This window comes from Oncorhynchus gorbuscha, linkage group LG08, assembly GCF_021184085.1.
Source record: "Oncorhynchus gorbuscha isolate QuinsamMale2020 ecotype Even-year linkage group LG08, OgorEven_v1.0, whole genome shotgun sequence".
NCBI classification, from domain to species: Eukaryota; Metazoa; Chordata; class Actinopteri; order Salmoniformes; family Salmonidae; genus Oncorhynchus; species Oncorhynchus gorbuscha.
Window position 1 is genome coordinate 44,386,591 of NC_060180.1, and position 23,266 is coordinate 44,409,856.

Here is a 23,266-nt window from a genome sequence, read left to right on the forward strand (position 1 = left end):
GAACTGGAAGAGTCAGGTTGTCTGGCAGATCTGGAAGAGACTGGTTGTCTGGCGGCGCTGGGCAGACTGGCGGTACTGGCAGCGCTGGGCAGACTGGGAGCACTGGCGGCGCTGGGCAGACTGGGAGCACTGGCGGCGCTGGGCAGACTGGGAGCACTGGCGGCGCTGGGCAGACTGGGAGCACTGGCGGCGCTGGGCAGACTGGCGGCGCTGGGCAGACTGGCGGCGCTGGGCAGACTGGCGGCTCTGGGCAGACTGGGAGCACTGGCGGCGCTGGGCAGACTGGGAGCACTGGCGCCGCTGTGCAGACTGGGAGCACTGGCGGCGCTGGGCAGACTGGGAGCACTGGCGGCGCTGGGCAGACTGGGAGCACTGGCGACGCTGGGCAGACTGGGAGCACTGGCGACGCTGGGCAGACTGTGGACTCCGGCAGCGCAGGAGCGGAGAAAGGCTCTGGTTGCGCTAAACAGGCGGGAGACTCCGACAGCGCAGGAGAGAAGAAAAGCGCTGGCTGCGCTGAACAGGCGAGGCGCACTGGAGGCCTGGTGCGTGGTGCTGGAACTGGTGGTACTGGATCGAGGACACGCACAGGAAGCCTGGTGCGGGGAGCTGCTACCGGAGGACTGGTGTGTGGAGGTGGCTCTGGATAGACTGGACCGTGCAGGCGCACTGGAGCTCTTGAGCACCGAGCCTGCCCAAGCTTACCTGGCTCGATGCCCACTCTAGCCCGGCCAATAGGAAGGGCTGGTATGTGCCGCACCTGGCTCTGCACCCGCACTGGAAACACCGTGCGCTCCATAGCATAACACGGTGCCTGCCCGGCCTCTCTAGCCCAACGGTGAGCACAGGGAGTTTGCGCAGGTCTCCTACCTGGCATAACTATTCTCCCTTCTAGCCCCCGCCCAATAATTTTTTTGGGCTGCTTTTCCGGCTTCCAACCGCGTCGCCTTGCTGCCTCCTCATACCAGTGCCTCTCCGCTTTATCCGCATCTATTTCTTCCTTGGGACGGCGATATTCTCCAGGCTGAGCCCAAGGTCCTTTACCGTCTAATTCCTCCTCCCATGTCCAATTCTCCAAGTGGTGCAGCCTCTCCCACTGCAACTGCTCCTCACGATTTAACAGGGAGAGTTGGCTCAGGTCTGAACCCTGACTCAGCCACTCTCTCTCTGCGCCCTCCCCCAATAAATAATTGGGGGTTACTTTCGGTTTTCGCTCTGCGTCGCCGTGTTTTCCTTTTTGACTCCATTAGCCTGTAGCCCTCTTCGCACTGCTGAAGCGAATCCCAGGCGGGCGCCTGCACTCTCTCTGGGTCGGCCGCCCACCTGTCGATTTCTTCCCACGTCGTATACTCCATGCCTTTACCTTCCATAACGTCCTCCTTTAGCTCCTGCCAGTTATCTACGTCGTTGCCAGTTACACGCTGCTCGGTCCGTGAGAGGTGGGTGTTTCTGTAACGACGTTCGTCTGTTGAATGAAGAGAGTCGGACCGAAATGCAGCGTGTAGGTTACTCGTGACTTTAATGAAAGAATCGCGGTACATGAAATAACTGAAACTAAATACAAAAATAACAGAACGGAACGTGAAACTAATTACAGCCTATCTGGTGACTACAACACAGAGACAGGAACAAACACCCACGAAATACAAAGCGAACTCAGGCTACCTAAATACGGTTCACAATCAGAGACAACGATAAGCACCTGACTCTAATTGAGAATCGCCTCAGGCAGCCAAGCCTATACCACACCCCTAATCAGCCGCGATCCCAAATAATACAAACCCCAATACGAAACACAACATATAAACCCATGTCACACCCTGGCCTACCCAAACATATAACAAAAACACAAAATACAATGACCAAGGCGTGACATTCGGAAGGGCTCCGCAGCAACTGAATGCAACAAATCTGTCTCCACTCAATTAAGCTGTGTAACATGCATCATCAATTTTGGCACCAGGTGTGTCCGTATAGCCATTGCTTTATTTTTACTATTTTCTACATTGTAGAATAATGGTGAAGACATCAAAACTATGAAATGACACACATGGAATCATGTAGTAACCAAAAAAGTGGTAAACAAATCCAAATATATTTTATATTTGAGATTCTTCAAATTAGCCACCCGTTGCCTTGATGACAGCTTTGTACACTCTTGGCATTCTCTCAACTACCTTCACCTGGAATGCGTTTCCAACTGTTTTGAAGGAGTTTCAACATATGCTGAGCACTTGTTGGCTGCATTTCCTTCACTCTGTGGTCCAACTCATTCCAAACCGTCTCGATTGGGTTAAATAGCCCTTACACAGCCTGGAGGTGTGTTGGGTCATTGACCTGTTGAAAAACAAAATGACAGTTCCACTAAGCGCAAACCAGATGCGTATCGCTGCGGAATGCTGTGGTAGCCATGCTGGTAAAGTGTGTCTTGAATTCTAAATCAATCACAGACAGTGTCACCAGCAAAGTACCATCACACCTCCTCCTTCATCCTTCATATGGGAACCACACATTCGGAGGTCATCCGTTCACCTACTCTGCATCTTACAAAGACACGGCGGTTGGAACCAAAAATGTATCATTTGGATATATTAGACCAAAGGACACAATTATAATGTCCATTGCTCATGTTTCTTGGCCCAAGCAAGTCTCTTCTTATTAACTTTTGACTGGTACTGTGCATGCATGCATGCATGCATTGTTAACAGTTTTATGTGTATGTCCCTAACAGTGTTGCGATATGATTGTGTGAACAATCTGCCTATAACTTTTAGGATTTAAGTGCCTGAGCTTGACCAATATGTTCTTCTGAAAGTCAAACAACCCTTTTCTGATAGAATACCCCCAAAATGATTTTTTTTCCCTTCAAGTTATGAGGTCCAAAATGTCACCTGAGAGTAAGAATGACTGTTGAATCTCATTGTCATTGGACAACATATTATATTGTATGGAATGGAGGTTAGGGAAGTTGTGGGAAAGTTGGTTGCGTGGAGGGAATCGAGGCTATTGTCTTAGTGGAACAAATACTGTAGAAAACATTTGTTCCCTTTTCTGGTGTCTGCATGCATACAGGCTCAACAGACAACTATGCACTCACTTCTCTTAGAAGCTGGGCTAATTTGTTGTGTCGTGTTTCTTCCCTCACTGCTTCAGTGGAGTTCTATACTGTATAGATACAGTATCCTATTAAATCTCTGCAACTATCAATGGCTAAACAGATTTATTCTTAAATTAAAGGGGAGAATTATTGTAATAAGTTCTGATAAATAAGTATTTATGCCAGTCTAATCCCATTTGTAATGTTTACAGTGCATTCAGAAAGTATTAGAGACCCCTTCACTTTTTCCACATTTCGTTACGTTATAGCCTTAATCTAAAATGTATTGAATTAATTGTTTTCCTCATCAATCTACACAACACCCCATAATGACAAAGCAAAAACTGTTGTTGTTTAAAAAAATAAATAATTTGCAACATGTATTCAATATAAAAAACAATACCTTACATAAGTATTCAGACACTTTGCTGCATCCAGGTTCAGCTGATCATCCTTGAGATGTTTCTACAACTGGATTGAAGTCCACATGTGGTAAATTCAATTAATTGGAAATTATTTAGAAAGGCACACACCTGTATAAGGTCTATAGAAGGTCTCATAGTTGACAGTGCATGTCAGCGCAAAAACCAAGTTATGAGGTCAAAGGAATTGTCCGTAGAGCTCCGAGACAGGATTGTGTCAAGGCACAGATCTGGGGAAGGGTATGAGATATTTCTGCAGCATTGAAGGTCCCCAAGAACACAGTGGGCAAACTTTGCAATTGGGGGGGGTGGCCTTGGTCAGGGAGTTGACCAAGAACCCGATGGTCACTCTAATAGAGCTCCAGAGTTTCACTGTGGAGATGGGACAACCATCTCTGCAGCACTCCACCAGTCAGGCCTTCATGGTAGAGTGGCCAGACAGAAGCCACTCTACAGTAAAAGGCACATGACAGCCCACTTGTAGTTCGCCAAAACGCACCGAAAGGACTCTGACCATGAGAAACAAGATTCTCTGGTCTGATGAAACCAACATGGGAACTCTTTTGCCTCAATGCCATGTGTCATGTATGGAGATAACCTGGCACCATCCCTACGGTGAAGCATGGTGGAAGAAGCATCATGCTATGGGGATGTTTTTCAGCGGCAGGGACTGGGAGACTAGTCAGGAACAAGGGAAAGATGAAGGGAGCAAATTACAGTGAGATCCTTGATGGAAACCTTCTCCAGAGTGCTCAGGACCTCAGATTGGGGCAAAGATTCACCGTCCAACAGAACAACGACCCTAAGCACACAGCTAAGACAACGCAGGACTGGCTTCGGGACAAGTCTCTGAATGTCCTTGAGTGGCCCAGCCAGAGCGCGGAATTGAACCTGATCAAACATCTCTGGAGAGCTGTGCAGCGACGCTCTCTATCCAACCTGACAGAGCTTGAGAGGATCTACAGAGAGGAATGGGAGAAACTCTCCAAATACAGCTGTGCCAAGCTTGTAGAGTCGTACACAAAACGGCTTGAGACTAATCACTGCCAAAGTTGCTTCAACAAAGTACTGAGTAAAGGGTCTGAACATTTATGTAAATGTGTTATTTCTTTTTTTTACATTTACAAACATTTCTAAAAAACAGTTTTTGTTTCGTCATTATGGGGTATTGTGTGTAGATTTAATGAGAAAAAACAGCAATTGTATCTGTTTTAGAATAAGGCTGTAACCTAACAAAATGTGGAAAAAGTGAAAAGGTCTGAATGCTTTCCGACTCCACTGTATCTCCCATACTCCTCTCTGACTCTACCGCATTCTTTTCCCTCTCTCCCTATCCAGTGGTTACATCCTGATTGGGAGAGGGCAGTGCTCGTGAGGTATGCTGGAGAGGTCCTGTTTGTGTGTCAGCCAGCAGGATGAGTGTGTCTGACGGTGTGGTAGGAGCGGCCAGCCTGGACGTAGATCAACAACAACAACAGCAGCCGCAGGCCGTCTTCCTCCAGATCTACCCACGCCTGTCCCAGGACAAAGCAGCATGTTGTACTCTCCAGGTCAGCCCAGGGGCCACAGTGGCCATGGTTATCCAGAATGCAGGGGCCACTCTGGGCCTGGACATGACCAGACCGTATGCCCTGCTGGAAGTCAGGCAGGCTGAAGGGGAGGAGAGGAGGCTAGGGGACACTGAGATGCCTGTGGAGAGGGTGTTGCTTTGGCCCCCAGGGGCCAGAAAACGGCATCCCCAGGAGAAGGGGTATTACTTCATCCTCCAAGCCCAGGGAGGTGAAGGGGCTCTGGGGTCAGAGATGGACGTTGGTGGTGTACCTTCAATAAAGGAATATGATGACTTGTGCAGCCTCTCCACCCTGACCGAGGACACTATCCTGGCCGCCTTGCGCCTGCGCTTCTACAATCACAACATCTACACGTACGCCAGGCGCATCCTGGTGGCAATTAACCCCTTCAAGTTCCTGCCCATCTACAACCCTAAGTATGTCATGATGTACAACAACCAGCCACTTGGAAAATTAAGCCCTCACATCTTTGCAGTGGCGGATGTGGCATACCACACCATGCTGAAGCAGCAGGAGAACCAGTGTGTGGTGATATCAGGGGAGAGCGGATCAGGGAAGACCCAGAGCAGCAACTTCCTGATTCACTGTCTGACGGCGTTGAGTCAGAAGGGCTACAGCAGCGGGGTGAAGAGGACCATACTGGGAGCTGGGCCTGTGCTGGAGGTAAGTGTGTTTGTGTGTGTGTGTGGGGTGTTAGGCCTGCTTCGGAAGCAGCATTCCTTTGCAGACAAGTAAAAGGCCCGTTCAGTGGCGCATAGTTTTTATCTCCAGAGAAGGTTTTGTGTCTGCATTTAAAAAGCTGTAGTGTAGCCTTAAAAACCAACAAACGTGCCGAGGTGCTTTCAAGGGTATATGACTGCAGTAGATATACATGACATGAACAAAAGTATGTGGATACCTGCTCGTCAAACATCTCATTCCAAAATCATGGGCATTAATATGGAGTTGGTCCCCCCCTTTTATGGGTGTAATCCATAAGTCTAAATATTGCTGTTACATTGCACAACCTTCAATGTTATGTCATAATTATGTACAATTCTGGCAAATTAGTTTGCAACGAGCCAGGCGGCCCAAACTGCTGCATATACCATGACTCTGTTGCACAGAACGCAAGAGAAGTGACACAATTTCCCTAGTTAAAAGAAATTCATGTTAGCAGGCAATATTATCTAAATATGCAGGTTAAAAATATATACTTGTGTATTGATTGTAATAAAGGCATTTATGGTTAGGTACCCATTGGTGCAACGACAGTGCTTTTTTCGCGAATGAGCTTGTTAAATCATCACCCATTTGGTGAAGTAGGCTGTGATTCAATTATAAATTAACAGGCACCACATCGATTGTATGCAACGCAGGACAAGCTAGATAAACTAGTAATATCATCAACCATGTGTAGTTAACTAGTGATTATGTTAAGATTGATTGTTTTTTTTATAAGATAAGTTTAATGCTAGCTAGCACCTTACCGTGGCTCCTTGCTGCACTCGCATAACAGGTAGTCAGCCTGCCAAGCAGTCTCCTCGTGGAGTGCAATGTAATCGGCCATGATCGGTGTCCAAAAATGCTGATTACCGATTTGTTATGAAAACTTGAAATCGGCCCTAATTAAACGGTCATTCCGATTTAATCGGTTGACCTCTAATACATACAGTACATAATAAGACCATTATACTGCATTGTGAATTGAGGTGGAATTTTGTGATTTTATTCTTATTGTTTTAACGGAAAACCAATTTAAAAAATCAGAAGGCAGTTGTCTATTTGTCACATCAGTACTATTAATGTTAATAAAGCATAAGAAGACTTCATAATAAAGTGAGAAGTGTTACTGAGCTAGACTTGTATGAAGAGGCGCGATCCCGGTCAGAGCTGCAGTAGTTTGAGTTTCTCTTTGTGTGAACAGTCTTCAAATGAGAACTTAGCTCATTATGAGGCACTCTAGGGCAGACAGGAAACTATGTACGTGAGTAGAAAATACACACACACACACACACACACAGAGAGCTTACTGTGTGCGCCTGGAAGTGTGACCTCCAACCTACCCACTGCAACCACATCACAAACAATATTTCATGTTTCATTGAATAAGACATTGTTGTTCCTCTGTTTATCACTGCTATTTACAAATGGATGAGTAGCAATGAGTAACCTGACAAACAGCTGTTGTCTCTCCGGTTTGTTTCCTATTCAGTTTTCAGGGCTAGTGAGCAAAACCGTTCTGCCAGAGCTGCATTCCAGCTGCTGAGTGAATAGTGCTCAGTGATGGGTTAACACCTTTTCAGTGAAATGAATACCACTTGTCTCTTTACCACAGAAAATGACTGTGATTTCTTCTGTAATAGCCAGTCAGCCAGCTAGTCACTCTGTCGCAGTTATGCTCTTGCCAGTGTTCCCTCTAAGCTACGTACATGTGCAACCACAAAGCTCCTGGAGCAGTCCCGTGCAGAAGAATTGCAAGCCCAATCAGAGATGCACGAGATTCAACTTCACTAAAATGTACACCATCTTTCCTCTACAGTGGATATATGGTTATTTTGCTGTAGGTTGAAGAGTGCGTCGGAGTAGCCTTGTTCTATTTCACAGGCATGCATGAGCGGTTGTAGAGTAGCCTATATGGACATTTGAGATCACAGAACAGAGCCGCGTGTTGCACATATGTCGATATTCTTTCCTAGCTTGTGAGTGACTTGCCCAGTTATAGCTAATTTTGCTCAGCAATGGGGGAGTGATTGTTTCCTACAAGAGCACAACTTGTACATGTCTAACTGTCTTTGAAAAGCAAGTCAGGTGAGCTTTTTTTTTGTCTTAAAGGGAAAGTGTCCTATTTTGAGACAGGCTTGAAAATGCAAATAAGCCAATAGGCAGAGGGTGGCACACATTTCTGTATGATTCTCTTAATGGTAATAATAATGATAACAGTTTATTTAAAGCGGTTTCTTGCATCATAGCACAATATAATGCCACTTTCAGTCACCTTTTTGGCCAATTGTGACAAGTTAAACATCATTCCTAAAATGGTTAATGCCAAGCATAATATTTTGATAAAGTCTCATGGAATGTTGGCCTACATTGAACACCACATATTGGCTATTGTAGGCGATATCATAGAAGTCAACAGTTATATCCATGTAGAAATGTCCCACGACACAGATGTCAGTTCAACGTCTAGTTTTGATTTACATTTGTTTTGAGTTGTCAACTAAACGTGAAATCTACAAAGTTTCACCATGTCATTGGATTTTGGTTAGAAGTTGGGTGGGGGAAAAAATGAAATTCCCTTATGCTAACTTTTTTCTAATCTAATGGGTTTTCCACTTTGATTCAACGTCATCACATTGCATTTTGGGGTTGAAATGACGTGAAAAAAACATTGATTCAACCAGTTTTTGCCTAGTGGGGTTATGGCATTGGTCCATTGGTTTTGTTGATAGGCCTACATTATGCTCAGCTAGCCACAATAGCCTGTAGACCACTGTCTGAAACTGTAACATACAGCCTGAGTTCACAGTTAAAGTTGTAAGTTGTGCAAAATTATGACAAAAAGCTTAATGAGAGCCATTGGTTCTCTTTCAGTAGAAATCTGTGTGTAGTTTTCCATATAATTGTTGTGCCGGTGCCATTCTCATTTATAGTCCTGCTTCTTTACTAACCTACACACTACTCTAGCATTGTTTCTTTTAGATACAAATATCTTCTTGACTCTATTACAGTGCCTTCAGAAACTATCACACCCCTTAACTTTTTTAATTTGTTGTTTACAGCCTGATTTTTTTTTTTTATGGATTAAATGGAGATTTTGTGTCACTGGCCTACACACAATACCCCATAATGTCGAAGTAGAATAATTTTTAGAGATGTATTTTTATTAATTCTAAATGAAAAGCTGAAATGTCCTGAGTCAATAAGTATTCACCCCTTTGTTATGGCAATCCTAAAGTGTAAAAATATGTTTAACAAGTCACATACAGTGGGGCAAAAAAATATTTAGTCAGCCACCAATTGTGCAAGTTCTCCCACTTAAAAAGATGAGAGGCCTGTAATTTTCATCATAGGTACACTTCAACTATGACAGACAAAATGAGGGAAAAAATCCAGAAAATCACATTGTAGGATTTTTAATTTATTTATTTGCAAGTTATGGTGGAAAATAAGAGTTTAATGGCTGTGATCGAATTTAGGATGGATCAACAACATTGTCGTTACTCCACAAAACTAACCGAATTGACAGAGAGAAAAGAAGGAAGAAAAAAATATATATATTCCAAAACATGCATCCTGTTTGCAAAAAGTAAAGTAAAATTGCAAAAAAAATGGTCAAAGCAATTCACTTTTTGTCTGAATACAGAGTGTCAATTTTGGGGCAAATTCAATACAACACATTATTGAGTACATCTCCATATTTGCATCATCTTATTGGTACGCTTGTAATCATTAAGGACAGGGGAGTTTTTCAGGATAACAAAGAATCGGAATGGAGCTAAGCACAGGAACAATCCTAGAGGAATACCTGGTTGTCTGCTTTCCACCAGACACTGGGAGATGAATTCACCTTTCAGCAGGACCATAACCTAAAACACAAGGCCAAATATACACTGGAGTTGCTTACCAAGAAGACAGTGAATGTTCCTGAGTGGCCGAGTTAGATTTTCTTGCCAATTTAAGTCAAAACTGAAAATGGTTGTCTAGCAATGATCAACAACCAATTTGACAGAGCTTGAATAACAGGCAAATGTTGCACAATTCATGTGTGGAAAGCTCTTAAACTCACAGCTGTAATCGCTGCCAAAGGTGCTTCTACAATGTATTGACTCAGGGGTGTGGATACTTATATAAATGAGATATTTCTGTATTTCATGTTCAATAAATTTGCAAAAATGTTTTCACTTTGTCATTATGAGGTATTGTGTGTAGATGGATCAGGGGGAAAGATTCATTTTAATACATTTTGAATTCAGGCTGTAACAAAATGTGGAATAAGTCAAAGGGTATGAATACTTTCTGAAAGCAGCGTATGTCTGCTTAGACCACTGTTCTGTTATTACTGTATAAGTGCAGTACTGTCATTAGTAACGACTTACATAAGTCACAAAGTAGGGCTGTGCCCCACACTCCCACCTCTTCCCAAGATGGTCTGTTCCCGAATCAAAGATTCTTCAAAGTAAAATAATGAAAAGATTCTTCAAAGTAGACACCCTTTGCCTTGATGACAGCTTTGCATACTCTTGGCATTCTCTCAACCACCTTCATGAGGTAGTCACCAGGAATGCATTTCAATTAACAGGTGTGCCTTGTTGAGGTGTGCCTCTGCAGTTGGCACTAATAAGCAAGGTCTGCATGGGACTGGTAGAGGTCTGCATGGGACTGATTTCTTCATCCCTCCTGCACCCATAACTTTTCATACTGCACCCTCTTGACTTTCTGTCCGACTCCCACCCACTACCGCAATAACTGGTCCCAAGCCCAACCGCAGTCCCTCAATGTTATTTTAGGCATATGTGACGCAGCTCACTTGACAGCCATGGTCCCAGAAATGTTGCACCCTATAGGCAATATCAAAATCACATAAGAAGGTTAAACTACGAGATTATCCCATGGCGCATTTATATTAAGCTATCAGTATTACTTGGCTATAATCAGCCAAAGGCTTGACTTAGTTTGAAGAGGGCAGAGTTGGAGAGACTTGCACTTTATCTTGAGCTATGGCCTACCTTTTAGGAGCGGGAGACATATGGGTGATACATTTGTATTTTTAGGCTATGTAGTAAACTATAGTATTTTGGAAGTAATGTGATTTACTTTGTGTCCCCCTCCAATCTTATACATTATTATCTAAAAGGCTAAACTGATCCTCGACCAGCACTCCTATTGCCTGTCTACCCAGGCTTCTTGCTCCGGCCAAACGCTACGACACGCTCACGGTTAGTTTCTTATCCGCAATGAGCCTGGATCTGAGGTACCTCCCCCGACCCTTCACCGAATGCGAACGCATTCAGGGGCCGTCTGATTTGGCCAGAGCCAGAACACAAGTAGGTATAGCGGCAGTTTGAAAGTTCGTAATAGACTTTGATACTGTGATTGGTTAGAGATGAACCCATTGATGATTACTTTGTTTTGTAAAAGGACCCTCTTGCCCCTCATCACCACAAACAACTTCAATGATGGCAGTCTCAGGTTAAAGTATGTAGCGAACAACAGAGCAGCGGAATCATTTAGTGTGAGTCGTCAGGCTAGCACTCCTACTCTGAGACATTTGATTAAAACAGGCCCAGATTATCTACAGTGTTCTGGACAAATCTCTGGTGTCCTGATGGACTCCCCATTATGAGAGTTAATGCTATGATTGCAGGGGCCTAGGCCCCACTTCCCTCTATCTGAGAGCATGCCCAAAACTACAGTCACTTCACATGGTTAGGAGACACAGGCCTACAATAAACTTGTCTTTCCAGAGTTGGCCTACAGCAAACCCTCAGGCAGTGATCATTTAGAGCTGGAACTTTTTCCTCTGTGTATTGTTCTTTGGTTTAGCTCCATTCCACTTACTTGAACACAGCAGAGGCAAACCAAGATGTATGGTTAGGAGCACTATTTTTCATAAACACACAAGACCAAGAGCTGTTGACTATTTCTAGGTCCCTATATTTAGGGTCTACTTCTTCATTTTCCTTTTTTTCCCTCGTAATGACTCAAACTGCTATGGGGAATTCCTCTGTCCCTCACATGCCAATCAGAGAGTAGCTGATTGGATGGTTATTGTTTGAGGGAGGGGTTGGTTGCTGCTCGTTCGGGCCCTACAGCTCCGTAGGGGAAAGTGTATTATGGAGGCTGTGTTGGGGCGTTGGCTAGTGTAGACAGACTGAGAGGAGAGGTGGAGAGACCGAGAGAGCGGGAAAGAGGAGTGGAGAAACCAGAACAAGCCAAGACATATTTCTTGTTGGAAAGTAAAAGCTGTGTTTGAAAGAGGATGATAACTCATGGTGTTTACTTCACTGTGGAGAGGAGGGAGGAACATTCCTCAGGCTAGCAGTCAGTTTTACTGGCACATTGTGAAAATATTTTTTGAAACCGAGTTAACTACCTAAACATGTCCAGTTAGAGGGTCATCTGTTGAAAATATAAAATATATTGTTTGAGGAAAAAGATGGTAATTTTCATTTTGCTGTTAGTAAATGTTTTGCTACTGTGTTAGCCTACTTAATATGACCCTGATGTCTTCACACAACTGTAACATGTTATTAGTCAACCATTGTGTTATCTGAATGCATCTATTAACCAGAGCCAAACAGCTGTGGAAGGGGTTTAGGTCCCCAAACAAAGAAAATTCTCCACACATTAATCTTGTGAATCTACAAACTTGTTGGATGCATTTGCTGTTTGTATGGATGTTTCGGATTATTTTGTGTCTAATAGAAATTAAAAGTAAATAATTTATTGTCATTTTGGTGCGCTTTTATTGTAAATAACAATATATTGTTTGTAAACACGTGGATCAAATCAAAATCAAATGTTATTGGTCACATACATGGTTAGCAGATGTTATTACGAGTGTAGCGAAATGCTTGTGCTTCTAGTTCCGACAGTGCAGCAATATCTTAACAAGTAATCTAACAATCCCATAACAACTACCTAAATACACACAAATCTAAGTAAAGGAACGGAATAAGAATATATATAAATATATAGATGAGCAATGACCGAGCGGCATAGGCAAGATGGTATAAAATACAGTATATACATATGAGATGAGTGTAACAGTATAACTTTAGACCGTCCCCTCGCCCATACCCGGGCGCGAACCAGGGACCCTCTGCACACATCAACAACAGTCACCCACGAAGCATCATTAGCCATCGCTCCATCAAAGCCGCAGCACTTGCAGAGCAAGGGGAACCACTACTTCAAGGTCTCTGAGCAAGTGACGTCACCGATTGAAACGCTATTTAGCGCACACCACCGCTAACTAGCTAGTTGTTTCACATCCGTTACATGAGCAATGCAAGATATGTGACATTTTTATTAAAGTGGCATTATTAAAGTCACTAGTGATCCATTTATTAAAGTGGGCAATGAATTCAAGTCTGTATGTACGTAGGCAGCAGCCTCTCTGGGTTAGTGATGGCTGTTTACCAGTCTGGCCTTGAGATAGAAGCTGTGTTTCAGTCTCTCGGTCTCAGCTTTGATGCACCTATACTGACCTTGCCTTCTGGATGGTAGCGGGGTGAACAGGCAGTGGCTCGGGTGTTTGTTGTCTTTTATCTTTTTGTCCTTCCTGTGACATCGGGGGCTGTAAGTGTCCTGGAGGGCAGGTAGTTTGCCCCCAGTGATGCTTTGTGCCGACCGCACCACCCTCTGGAGAGCCCTGCGGTTATGGGCTGTGCCGTTGCCGTACCAGGCGGTGATACAGCCCGACAGGATGCTCTCACTTGTGCATCGGTAAAGGTTTGAGGGTGACAAGCCAAATTTCTTCAGCCTCCTGAGCCTTCTTCGCCACACTGTCTGTTTGGGTGGACCATTTGAGTTTGTCCGTGATGTGTACGCTGAGGAACTTAACTTTTCACCTTGTCCACTCGTCGAGGTGGGGGGGGGGGGGGTGCTCCCTCTGCTGTTTCCTGAAGTCCACGATCACCTCCTTTAGGGGTGCACGATATATCGGTAAGCATATCGGAATCGAACGATATTAGCTAAAAATGGCAACATCAGCATCGGCCCGATGTCTAGTTTAACGCCTATGTGCAAAACCGAAAGCTGAGGTGCATACCTATATAATGTAGGTAAATGACGTAATGACGCCACTAAAAATATAGCGCTACACGTGCAATACAGCACTCCTAACATAGCCCACAATGTCTGCTGTGTGGATCGAGCAGTCAACAAGTCGAGCAGTCATTTGAAATGGCAAGAATTTCAGCGTGGCAACTCAAAAGGCGAAATCCATTAACTCCAAGATAATGGAATTCATCCCCTTGACAATCAACCGTTCTCTGTCATGGATGATGTTGGCTTTCGCCGACTGGCGAGCACAAGTACAGACTCCCAAGTAAGCGCTATTTTTCGATGTTACCCTACCGGAGTTACAGTATTGTTGACGTGCATATCTATGGGTGTGACTGCTATTAGCTTCACGACTGACATTTAGGATCAGCGATGTCAGCCCCATGAGCATGCTGTGTCTGACAGCACATAGGGTCGACGAGGATTTCGTACTGAGGAAAGCCGTGTTGCATGCTCAAGAATGGGCTTGTTCTCATACCACTGCTGCCATTTCAATGGAATTTGAGAATATGTTTGTAACTTGGAAACATGAACACTCCTTGCGCCATTCAAACAACTGACTTGAGAAATAAGCTCAACTGCGTCTGCAGCAGACGTGATACCCTGTCATGGTATTGAAACACCTGCTCAACAACCCGACGGTCTGTGTTGGCATAACTTAGAAAAGTACTCTACTAGAGGCTGTGAACAAGTGATTTGGTGGCATTCTCACTGAGCCTCTACTGTGTCACCACTATGCTCGATGCTAGGTACAAGGACTGTTACTTCGATGCAGACAAGAAACAGGGTTTACGTGGAATGTTAGACACAGATGGAAACGGACACGGTGACAGTGCGCACCGAGGAAGAGGCGTCACGGACAGACAGAGCTGAAACTTCACTGCTTGACAAATGATGAAATCCTGGTTGAGACTGAACAAATTAACAATGAAACAGCACAGTGAAAGAAATAGGTTTTGATTATGTTTTACATAAGTAAATGCCAACAACGTTTTGGTCAGTGTGTGTGGATTCAACTATTTAAGTGTACTAGAATGTTTAAAAGGCTGCAAAAAAATTGTTATATCGTTATCAGCATCGTTTTTATTGGAAAATATTGGATATCAGTATCGGCCAAAAATGTCATATCGGTGCATCCATAATCTCATTTGTTGTCATTGAATGAGAGGTTGTTTTCCTGACACCACACTCGGAGCCCTCACCTCCTCCCTATAGGCTGACTCGTAATTGTCGGTAATCAAGCCTACTACTGTAATGTCATCTGCAAACTTGAAGATTGAGTTGGAGGCGTGCATGGCCATGCAGTCATGGGTGAACAGGGAGTACAGGAGGGGGCTGAGCACACACCATTGCTGGTCCCCAGTGTTGAGGATCAGCCAAGTGGAGATGTTGTTTCCTACCTTCAACACCTGGGGTGGCCCGTCAGGAAATCCAGGACCCAATTGCACAGGGTGGGTTGAGGCCCAGGGCCTCCAGCTTGATGATGAGCTTGGAGGGTACTATGGTGTTGAATGCTGAGCTGTAGTCAATGAACAGCATTCTTACATATTCCTCTTGTCCAGATGGGATTGTGCAGTGTGATGGTGATTGCATCGTCTGTGGACCTATTGGGGTGGTACGGAAATTGAAGTGGGTCTAGGGTGACAGATAAGGTGGAGGTGATATGATCCTTGTCTAGTCTCTCAAAGCACTTCATGATGACCGACATGAGTGCTAAAGGGCGATAGTCATTTAGTTCAGTTACCTTTGCCATCCTGAGTACAGGAACAATGGTGGCCATCTTGAAGCAAGTGGGGGCAACAGACTGGGATAGGGAGAGATTTAATATGTCCGTAAACACACCAGCCAGCTGGTCTGAAAATGTCCTGAGAATGGCTAAGGATGCCGTCTGAGTCGCTACAATGATTATGGATAGTCCTGAATGAGTCATAAATAATGATGAAAAAGTTAGATGCAATAACAGGGGAGGTAAGCATTTTGTAACTGTCTCACTCATCATTATTCACAATTCATTCAGGACTTTCCGTAATCATGGCAGCATCCACATTAAAGTGTTTTAGAAACATATTCTATTTTTATTTACAAAAAAATAGTTTATCCAGAATGACAAAATACATAATTTACCATTTGATTTCTATTGCTTTTGGTCCCCTAAAATAAGGGGGGGGACTTATGTACAAAAAGTGCTGTAATTTCTAAATGGTTCACCCAATATGTATCATTTCAAATTCAAAGTGCTGGACAACAGAGCCAAAATGTTCACTGTCCCAATACTTTTGGAGGTGTGTGTGCGTGCGTGCGTGCGTGCGTGCGTGCGTGCGTGTGTGTGTGTGCGTGTGCATATTTTCCTACATTATCAGGACCAGAACGTCCTGACAAGGTATGAAAACAAGAAAGAATGTGAAAAGTCAGGATTTTTTTTTTTCAAATCCTGAATTTGTTCAACTTCTATTTTAGGCTTTGGGATTAAGGTATAGTGAAAATAAGATTTTGAATGCAAACAAAAAGTTCAGAAAATTCCGTTTTATTCTCAGTAACTGGTGCGTATTTCCTACAAATCGCATACAAAATCATCTTAACAATCAGGACTCTGATTGACTGTGCTTATGACTCTCTCTGACTAACGTGGTAATCTGAGAAGGACTGGTTTCATAATTGACATGGTGTCATAATCACAACATCCCTCTGAAAACCATCACGGTGTCGGTGTTGGCCTTTCATGGTGATCTAACCATGCGGTAAAAAGTTAATAGACCAGTGCTAAACCTCTCTGCCGACAACAGCTAATTTTCCCTTTTCACCTCCCCACTCAAACCGCTCCCAGGTAATTGTTACCCAGAAATGATTTGATATTGAGATAATAAAAAAAATGCTGCTTTGGACCTTTTTAAACATACAGTATCCGCTCGTCAAACAGATTTAGTTCATGTCTCACAGCAACACATACAGTACAGTGCCTTCAGAAAGTATTCACACCCCTTGATTTTTTTCCCACATTTTGTTGTTACAGCCTTTTAACATGTATAAAATGATGATTGTGTGTCACTGGCCTACACACAATACACCATAATGTCAAAGTGGACATTTTGTTTTCAATTTTGGTACAACAGGAATTGTTTATAGGGAAACACACCCCTCCCCCTCAACTCTTACCAGAAGCCACCGTTCGATATATACGGAATATGAAGAAGCCTTCTGGTTGAATAGCAGAGTTCCGTATGTGGTAAACTCAGGCTTAGGAGATCTTCTGCGTTTGGTTCTATATCTTCTTCAGTTAATTTCACTTTTTGTAAATGGTGAAGCATTTACAGTGCTGTCAAAGTATTCACACCCCTTGTCTTTTCCCACATATTGTTGTGTTACAGCCTGAATATAAAATTTCTTAAATTGCGCTTTTTGTTTTTCTGGCCTGCACACAATACCCCATAATGTCAAAGTGGAATTATGGAAATGTTATTTGAAATGAAAAGCTAAAATGTCTTAAGCCAATAAATATTCAACCCTTTTGTTATGGCAAGCCTAAATCAGTTTAGAAGTAAACATCTGCTTAACAAGTCACGTAATAGGTTGCATGGACTCAATCTGTGTGCAACAATAGTGTTTCACATGATTTTTTTTTTTAATGACTACAGCATTTCTGTACCCCACATAGAATTCTCTGTAAGGTCCATCGGTCAAGAAGTGAATTTCAAACCGATTCAACCACAAAGATGAGGGACACCTATTGGTAGATTGGTAAACAACAAAAAAAGCAGACACTGAATATCCCTTTGAGCATGGTGAAGTTACACCATTCAAAGTGTAATTAATACTGTATCAATACACCCAATCACTACAACGATACTGGCGTCCTTCTTAAGAGGAAGGAAACTGCTCAGGGATTTCACCGAGGCCAATGGTGACTTTAAAACAGTTAGAGTTTAATGGCTGTGATATGAGAATTGAGGATGGATTAAACAACATTGTAGTTATTCCACAATACTAACCTAAGTGGCAGAGTGATAAGGAAGCCTGTACAGAATACAAATATTCCAAAACATATTGGCAAAGAAATACCCTATATCGTGAATACAAAACTTTGTTTGGAGCATACACAGCACATCACTGAGTACCACTCTTCATATTTTCAAGCATGGTGGTGGCTGCATCATGTTATGGGTATGCTTGTAACCGGCAAGGAGTAGAGCTAAGCACATTTAAATAGAAGAGGCCAACCTGCTTCAGTCTGCTTTGCAACAGACGCTGGGAGACACATTCACCTTTCAGCAGGACAATAACCTAAAACACAAGGCCAAATATATGTATACAGTGCATTCGGAAAGTATTCACACCCCTTTTACTTTTTCCACATTTTGTTCCATTACAGCCTTATTCTAAAATGGAGTAAATATATTGTTTTGCTCATCAATAGACACACAATACCAATACTGACAAAGCAAAAACAGCTTTTTAGAATTTTTGCACAACATATTGCATTCAGACTCTTTACTCAGTACTTTGTTGAAGCACATTTGGCAGCGATTACAGCCTTGCGTCTTCTTGGGTATGACGCTACAAGCTTGGCACAGCTGTATTTGGGGAGTTTCTCCCCTTCTCTGCAGATCTTCTCAAGCTCTGTCAGACTGGATGGGGGAGCGTTGCTGCACAGCAATTTTCAGGTATCTCAAGAGATGTTCCATCGGGGTCAAGTCCGGCCTCTGGCTGGGCCACTCAAGGACATTCAGAGACTTGTCCCGAAGCCACTCCTGCGTTGTCTTTGCTGTGTGCTTTAGGGTCGTTGTCCTGTGGGAAGGTGAACCTTTGCCCCAGTATGAGGTTCCGAGTGCTCTGGAGCAGGTTTTCATCAAGGATCTTTCAGTACTTTGCGCCGTTCATCTTTCCCTCAATCCTGACTAGTCTCCCAGTTTCTGCCGCTGAAAAACATCCCCACAGAATGATGCTGCCACCACCATGCTTCACCAATGGGATGCGGAATATTTCAATCTTGGTTTCATCTGACCAGAGAATCTTGTTTCTCATGGTCTGAAAGTCCTTCATGTGCCTTTTGGCAAACTCCAAGTGGACTGTCATGTCCTTTTTCTTTCTGAGGTGTGGCTTCCGTCTGGCCACTCTACCATAAAGGCCTGATTGGTGGAGTGCTGCAGAGATGGTTGTCCTCCTGGAAGGTTCTCCCATCTCCAGAGAGGAACTCTGGAGCTCTGTCAGAGTGACCCTTCTCTACCGATTGCTCAGTTAGGCTGAGTGGCCAGCTCTAGGAAGAGTTTTGGTGGTTCCAAACTTCTTCTATTTAAGAATGGTGGAGGCCACTTGGGGACCGTCAATGCTGCAGACATTTTTTGGTACCCTTCACCAGATCTGTACCTCGACACAATCCTGTCTCGTAGCTCTACAGACAATTCCTTCGACCTCATGCCTTGGTTTTTTCTCTGACATACAATGTCAACTATGGGACATTTTATATAGACAGGTTTGTGCCTTTCCAAATCATGTCCAATCAATTGAATTCACCACAGGTGGACTCCCAAGTTGTAGAAACATGTCAAGGAGTATCTATGGAAACAGGATGCACCTTAGCTCAATTTCAAGTCTCATAGCAAATGGTCTGAATACTTATGTGAATAATGTATTTTTGTTTTTTAATTCTAAACCTGTTTTCACTTTGTCATTATGGGGTATTGTGTGTAGATTGAGATTTTTATTTTAATACATTTTAGAATAAGGCTATAATAACAATGTTGAAAAGTGAAGGGGTCTGAATAATTTCCGAGTTGCTTACCAAAACGATATGTATTCCTGAGTGGCCTGGTTACAATTCTCACTTAAATTGGCTTGAAAATATATAGCAAGACTTAAAAATGGCTGTCTATCAATGATAAACATCTAACTTGATGAACTTAAAAAAAAGAATGTGCAACTATTGTACAATCCAGGTGTGCAAAGCTCTTAGATTTACCCAGAGACTCACAGCTGTAATCACTGGCAAATGTGATTCTGACATGTATTGACTCAGGGGTGTGATTTAGAATATTTCTGTTTTTAATTTTAAATCCATTTGCCAAAATTTCTAAACATGTTTTCACTTTGTTATTACGGGGTATTGTGTGTAGATGGATGAGAAAATATATTTAATCGATTTTGAATTCAGGCTGTAACACAGGAAAATGTGGAATAACTTGAAGGGTATGAATACTTTCTGAAGTCACTGTATTTGTAGTGTTTACAGTACCTCATCAGTTTTTGTAACTGTAAATAATGTCTCTTCTCGCTCTGTTTCTAAATAGGCATTTGGCAACGCGAAGACTGCACAGAACAACAACTCCAGCCGCTTTGGGAAGTTCATCCGGGTCAACTATCTAAAGAGTGGGGTGGTGAGAGGGTGAGGCAGTGTGTTTGTGTTATCATGTATTGCATGACATATTTCACACCATAGCAACACCTGTCGCTGCATGATGGCTGTATCATCACAGAAACAACATACCGTTCACTTTTAAATCAGTGCGATGGTTCCTTTTTTTTAGGCTTGCCTGGGTGCCTGTCTGTTTCTGCTTTCTTGCCAACATCTTATATCAAGTGCACAAACAGATCTGGGACCAGGCTATATTTCCTCACTGAATGGCAACCACATTTTCATCAGTGAGTTTCTGGGTAAAATTGAATTGGTTTATTTACAGTGGGGCAAAAAAGTATTTAGTCAGCCACCAATTGTGCAAGTTCTCCCACTTAAAAAGATGAGAGAGGCCTGTAATTTTCATCATAGGTACACTTCAACTATGACAGACAAAACGAGAAAAAAAATCCAGAAAATCACATTGTAGGATTTTTAATGAATTTATTTGCACATTTTGGTCAATAACAAAAGTTTATCTCAATACTTTGTTATATACCCTTTTTTGGCAATGACAGAGGTCAAACGTTTTCTGTAAGTCTTCACAAGGTTTTCACACACTGAGCAGAGATATTTTAGGGCTGTTGCTGGGCAACACAGACTTTCAACTCCCTCCAAAGATTTTCTATGGGGTTGAGATCTGGCTAGGCCAATCCAGGACCTTGAAATGCGTCTTACGAAGCCACTCCTTCGTTGCCCGGGCGGTGTGTTTGGGATCATTGTCATGCTGAAAGACCCAGCCACGTTTCATCTTCAATGCCATTGCTGATGGACGGAGGTTTTCACTCAAAATCTCAATATACATGGCCCCATTCATTCTTTCCTTTACACGGACCAGTCGTCCTGGTCCCTTTGCAGAAAAACAGCCCCAAAACATGATGTTTCCACCCCCATGCTTCACAGTAGGTATGGTGTTCTTTGGATGCAACTCAGCATTCTTTGTCCTCCAAACACGACGAGTTGAGTTTTTACCAAAAAGTTACATTTTGGTTTCATCTGACCACATGACATTCTCCCAATCTTCTTCTGTATCATCCAAATGCTCTCTAGCAAACTTCAGACGGGCCTGGACATGTACTGGCTTAAGCAGGGGGACACGTCTGGCACTGCAGGATTTGAGTCCCTGGCGGCGTAGTGTGTTAGTGATGGTAGGCTTTGTTACTTTGGTCCCAGCTCTCTGCAGGTCATTCACTAGGTCCCTCCTGTGGTTCTGGGATATTTGTGATCATTTCGACCCCACGGGGTGAGATCTTGCTTGGAGCCCCAGATCGAGGGAGATTATCAGTGGTCTTGTATGTCTTCCATTTCCTAATAATTGCTCCCACAGTGGATTTGTTCAAACAAAGTTGCTTTCAGTCTTCCCAGCCTGGTGCAGGTCTACAATTTTGTTTCTGGTGTCCTTTGATAGCTCCTTGGTCTTGGCCATAGTGGAGTTTGGAGTGAGACTGTTTGAGGTTGTGGACAGGTGTCTTTCATACTAATAACAAGTTCAAACAGGTGCCAATAATACGGTAACGAGTGCAGGACAGATGAGCCTCTTAAAGAAGAAGTTACAGGTCTGTGAGAGCTAGAAATCTTTCTTGTTTGTAGGTGACCAAATACTTATTTTCCACCATGTTTTGCAAATAAATTCATTAAAAATCCTACAATGTGATTTTCTGGCCTCTCTCATATTTTTAAGTGGGAGAACTTGCACAATTGGTGGCTGACTAAATACTTTTTTGCCCCACTGTATGTACTTCCTAGCTGCCAGTGTCATTCACAGTGAAGGGAGCCTGTCTCTCAAACATGACTGCTGTCATAACCTTACATTTTTGTTCAACAGCACACTCATTTGGCTTTATTTTAGAAATCAGACATAAGTACATAAATCAAACATTTGTGCACAAACCACACTTCTATCAGTTGTAGGTATCGATTTTGAATTGATTGATCTGTGTGTCTCCCTTGCAGGGCGGTAGTTGAGAAGTACTTGCTGGAGAAGTGTCGACTGGTGTTCAGAGCTAAGAATGAAAGGTATGGCTGGACTAGAAGAGATCTGACACACACAGGTATTGATGGAGTAGAAGGGAAGAACTGGTGCTTGACAAACATTTTCCCGCTATTGGCGTAAGTGAATGATTCAAGCGAAAGCCAGAGTTGCACCTGCTTATCTAAATTTTGACTCTGTCCCTTACTGAATGAGTCCTTGTTTGGGATATTGAAATGAGTGCATTCAAGAATATTTTTTTATGAAGGTGTCAACACTAATTCAGGAAATTCACGCTCAGATCGTGAATTCTACAGATGCTTTTCATTTGTCATAGCAGCATCACATCAACTATTCTATGAAGCCATTTTCTGCTTCTTACTTTCACAGGCTGTAGGGTGAATGCCACGCAAACAGCATGCGCTCCTGTGACTGTAGGCATAAAAGGCGTGTTACTTTATTAGCTTCTCTTATTTAAAGTTGAACCCTGGCCTGAAGTGGTAAGTTAATAAGAAAGTGAAGTAGACTTTAATTCAAATCATGCGGAAATGCATAGAGAAGGTATAAGTGATACCACCACTACATTACTCTCTTGCTGCAAAATGGAAACTAATGATGGAAACACTTAAAGATGGACTCCACATTTGGGGAAACGCCCCCCAGCGCATTTGTTTTTGTTTTGTTGACTAAACAGGTGAGCAGCATGGTAAAAGAAATTGCAGTACATATTCTGCTGTTCTATGTCGTCTGAGGGGTGTAAAAAATAATAAGAATCCTGTCACTTCTTTGTTGTTGTAATATCTCAAACAGACGTTGCGGCTTCACTATTTAGGATTCCAGCTTTAAATGCCCAGTGCAGCGTTTTTATATAGATATCAAATATTTTCCGGGTAACTGTAAGTACCTTACTGTAATAGTTTCATTAAAATTGACAAAAATAGCTTTTTAGCTAAATTTTACTAGGACTGTCTAGGAGTGGAACTTTTTTTATTGGTTTATTAACCAATTTACCACCTGGTGTTGTCACCAGGCAAGCTGAAACTCCCGCCC

The 23,266-nt window shown here is 43.1% G+C and overlaps 1 protein-coding gene across 9 annotated transcripts in view; it reads left to right on the top strand.

The window, feature by feature from the left end:
* Positions 1–23,266, top strand: part of LOC124041688 (unconventional myosin-IXb-like) — a 74,700-nt gene that overhangs the window by 9,736 nt on the left and 41,698 nt on the right. For all 9 annotated transcript variants that reach the window (XM_046359564.1, XM_046359568.1, XM_046359565.1 and 6 more), the window contains exons 2-4: positions 4,858–5,753; positions 20,144–20,238; positions 22,201–22,263. In XM_046359564.1, coding sequence (XP_046215520.1) covers positions 4,935–5,753; positions 20,144–20,238; positions 22,201–22,263 — 977 coding nt within the window. In that variant the 5' untranslated portion in view covers positions 4,858–4,934. The remainder of the gene's footprint in view (positions 1–4,857; positions 5,754–20,143; positions 20,239–22,200; positions 22,264–23,266) is intronic.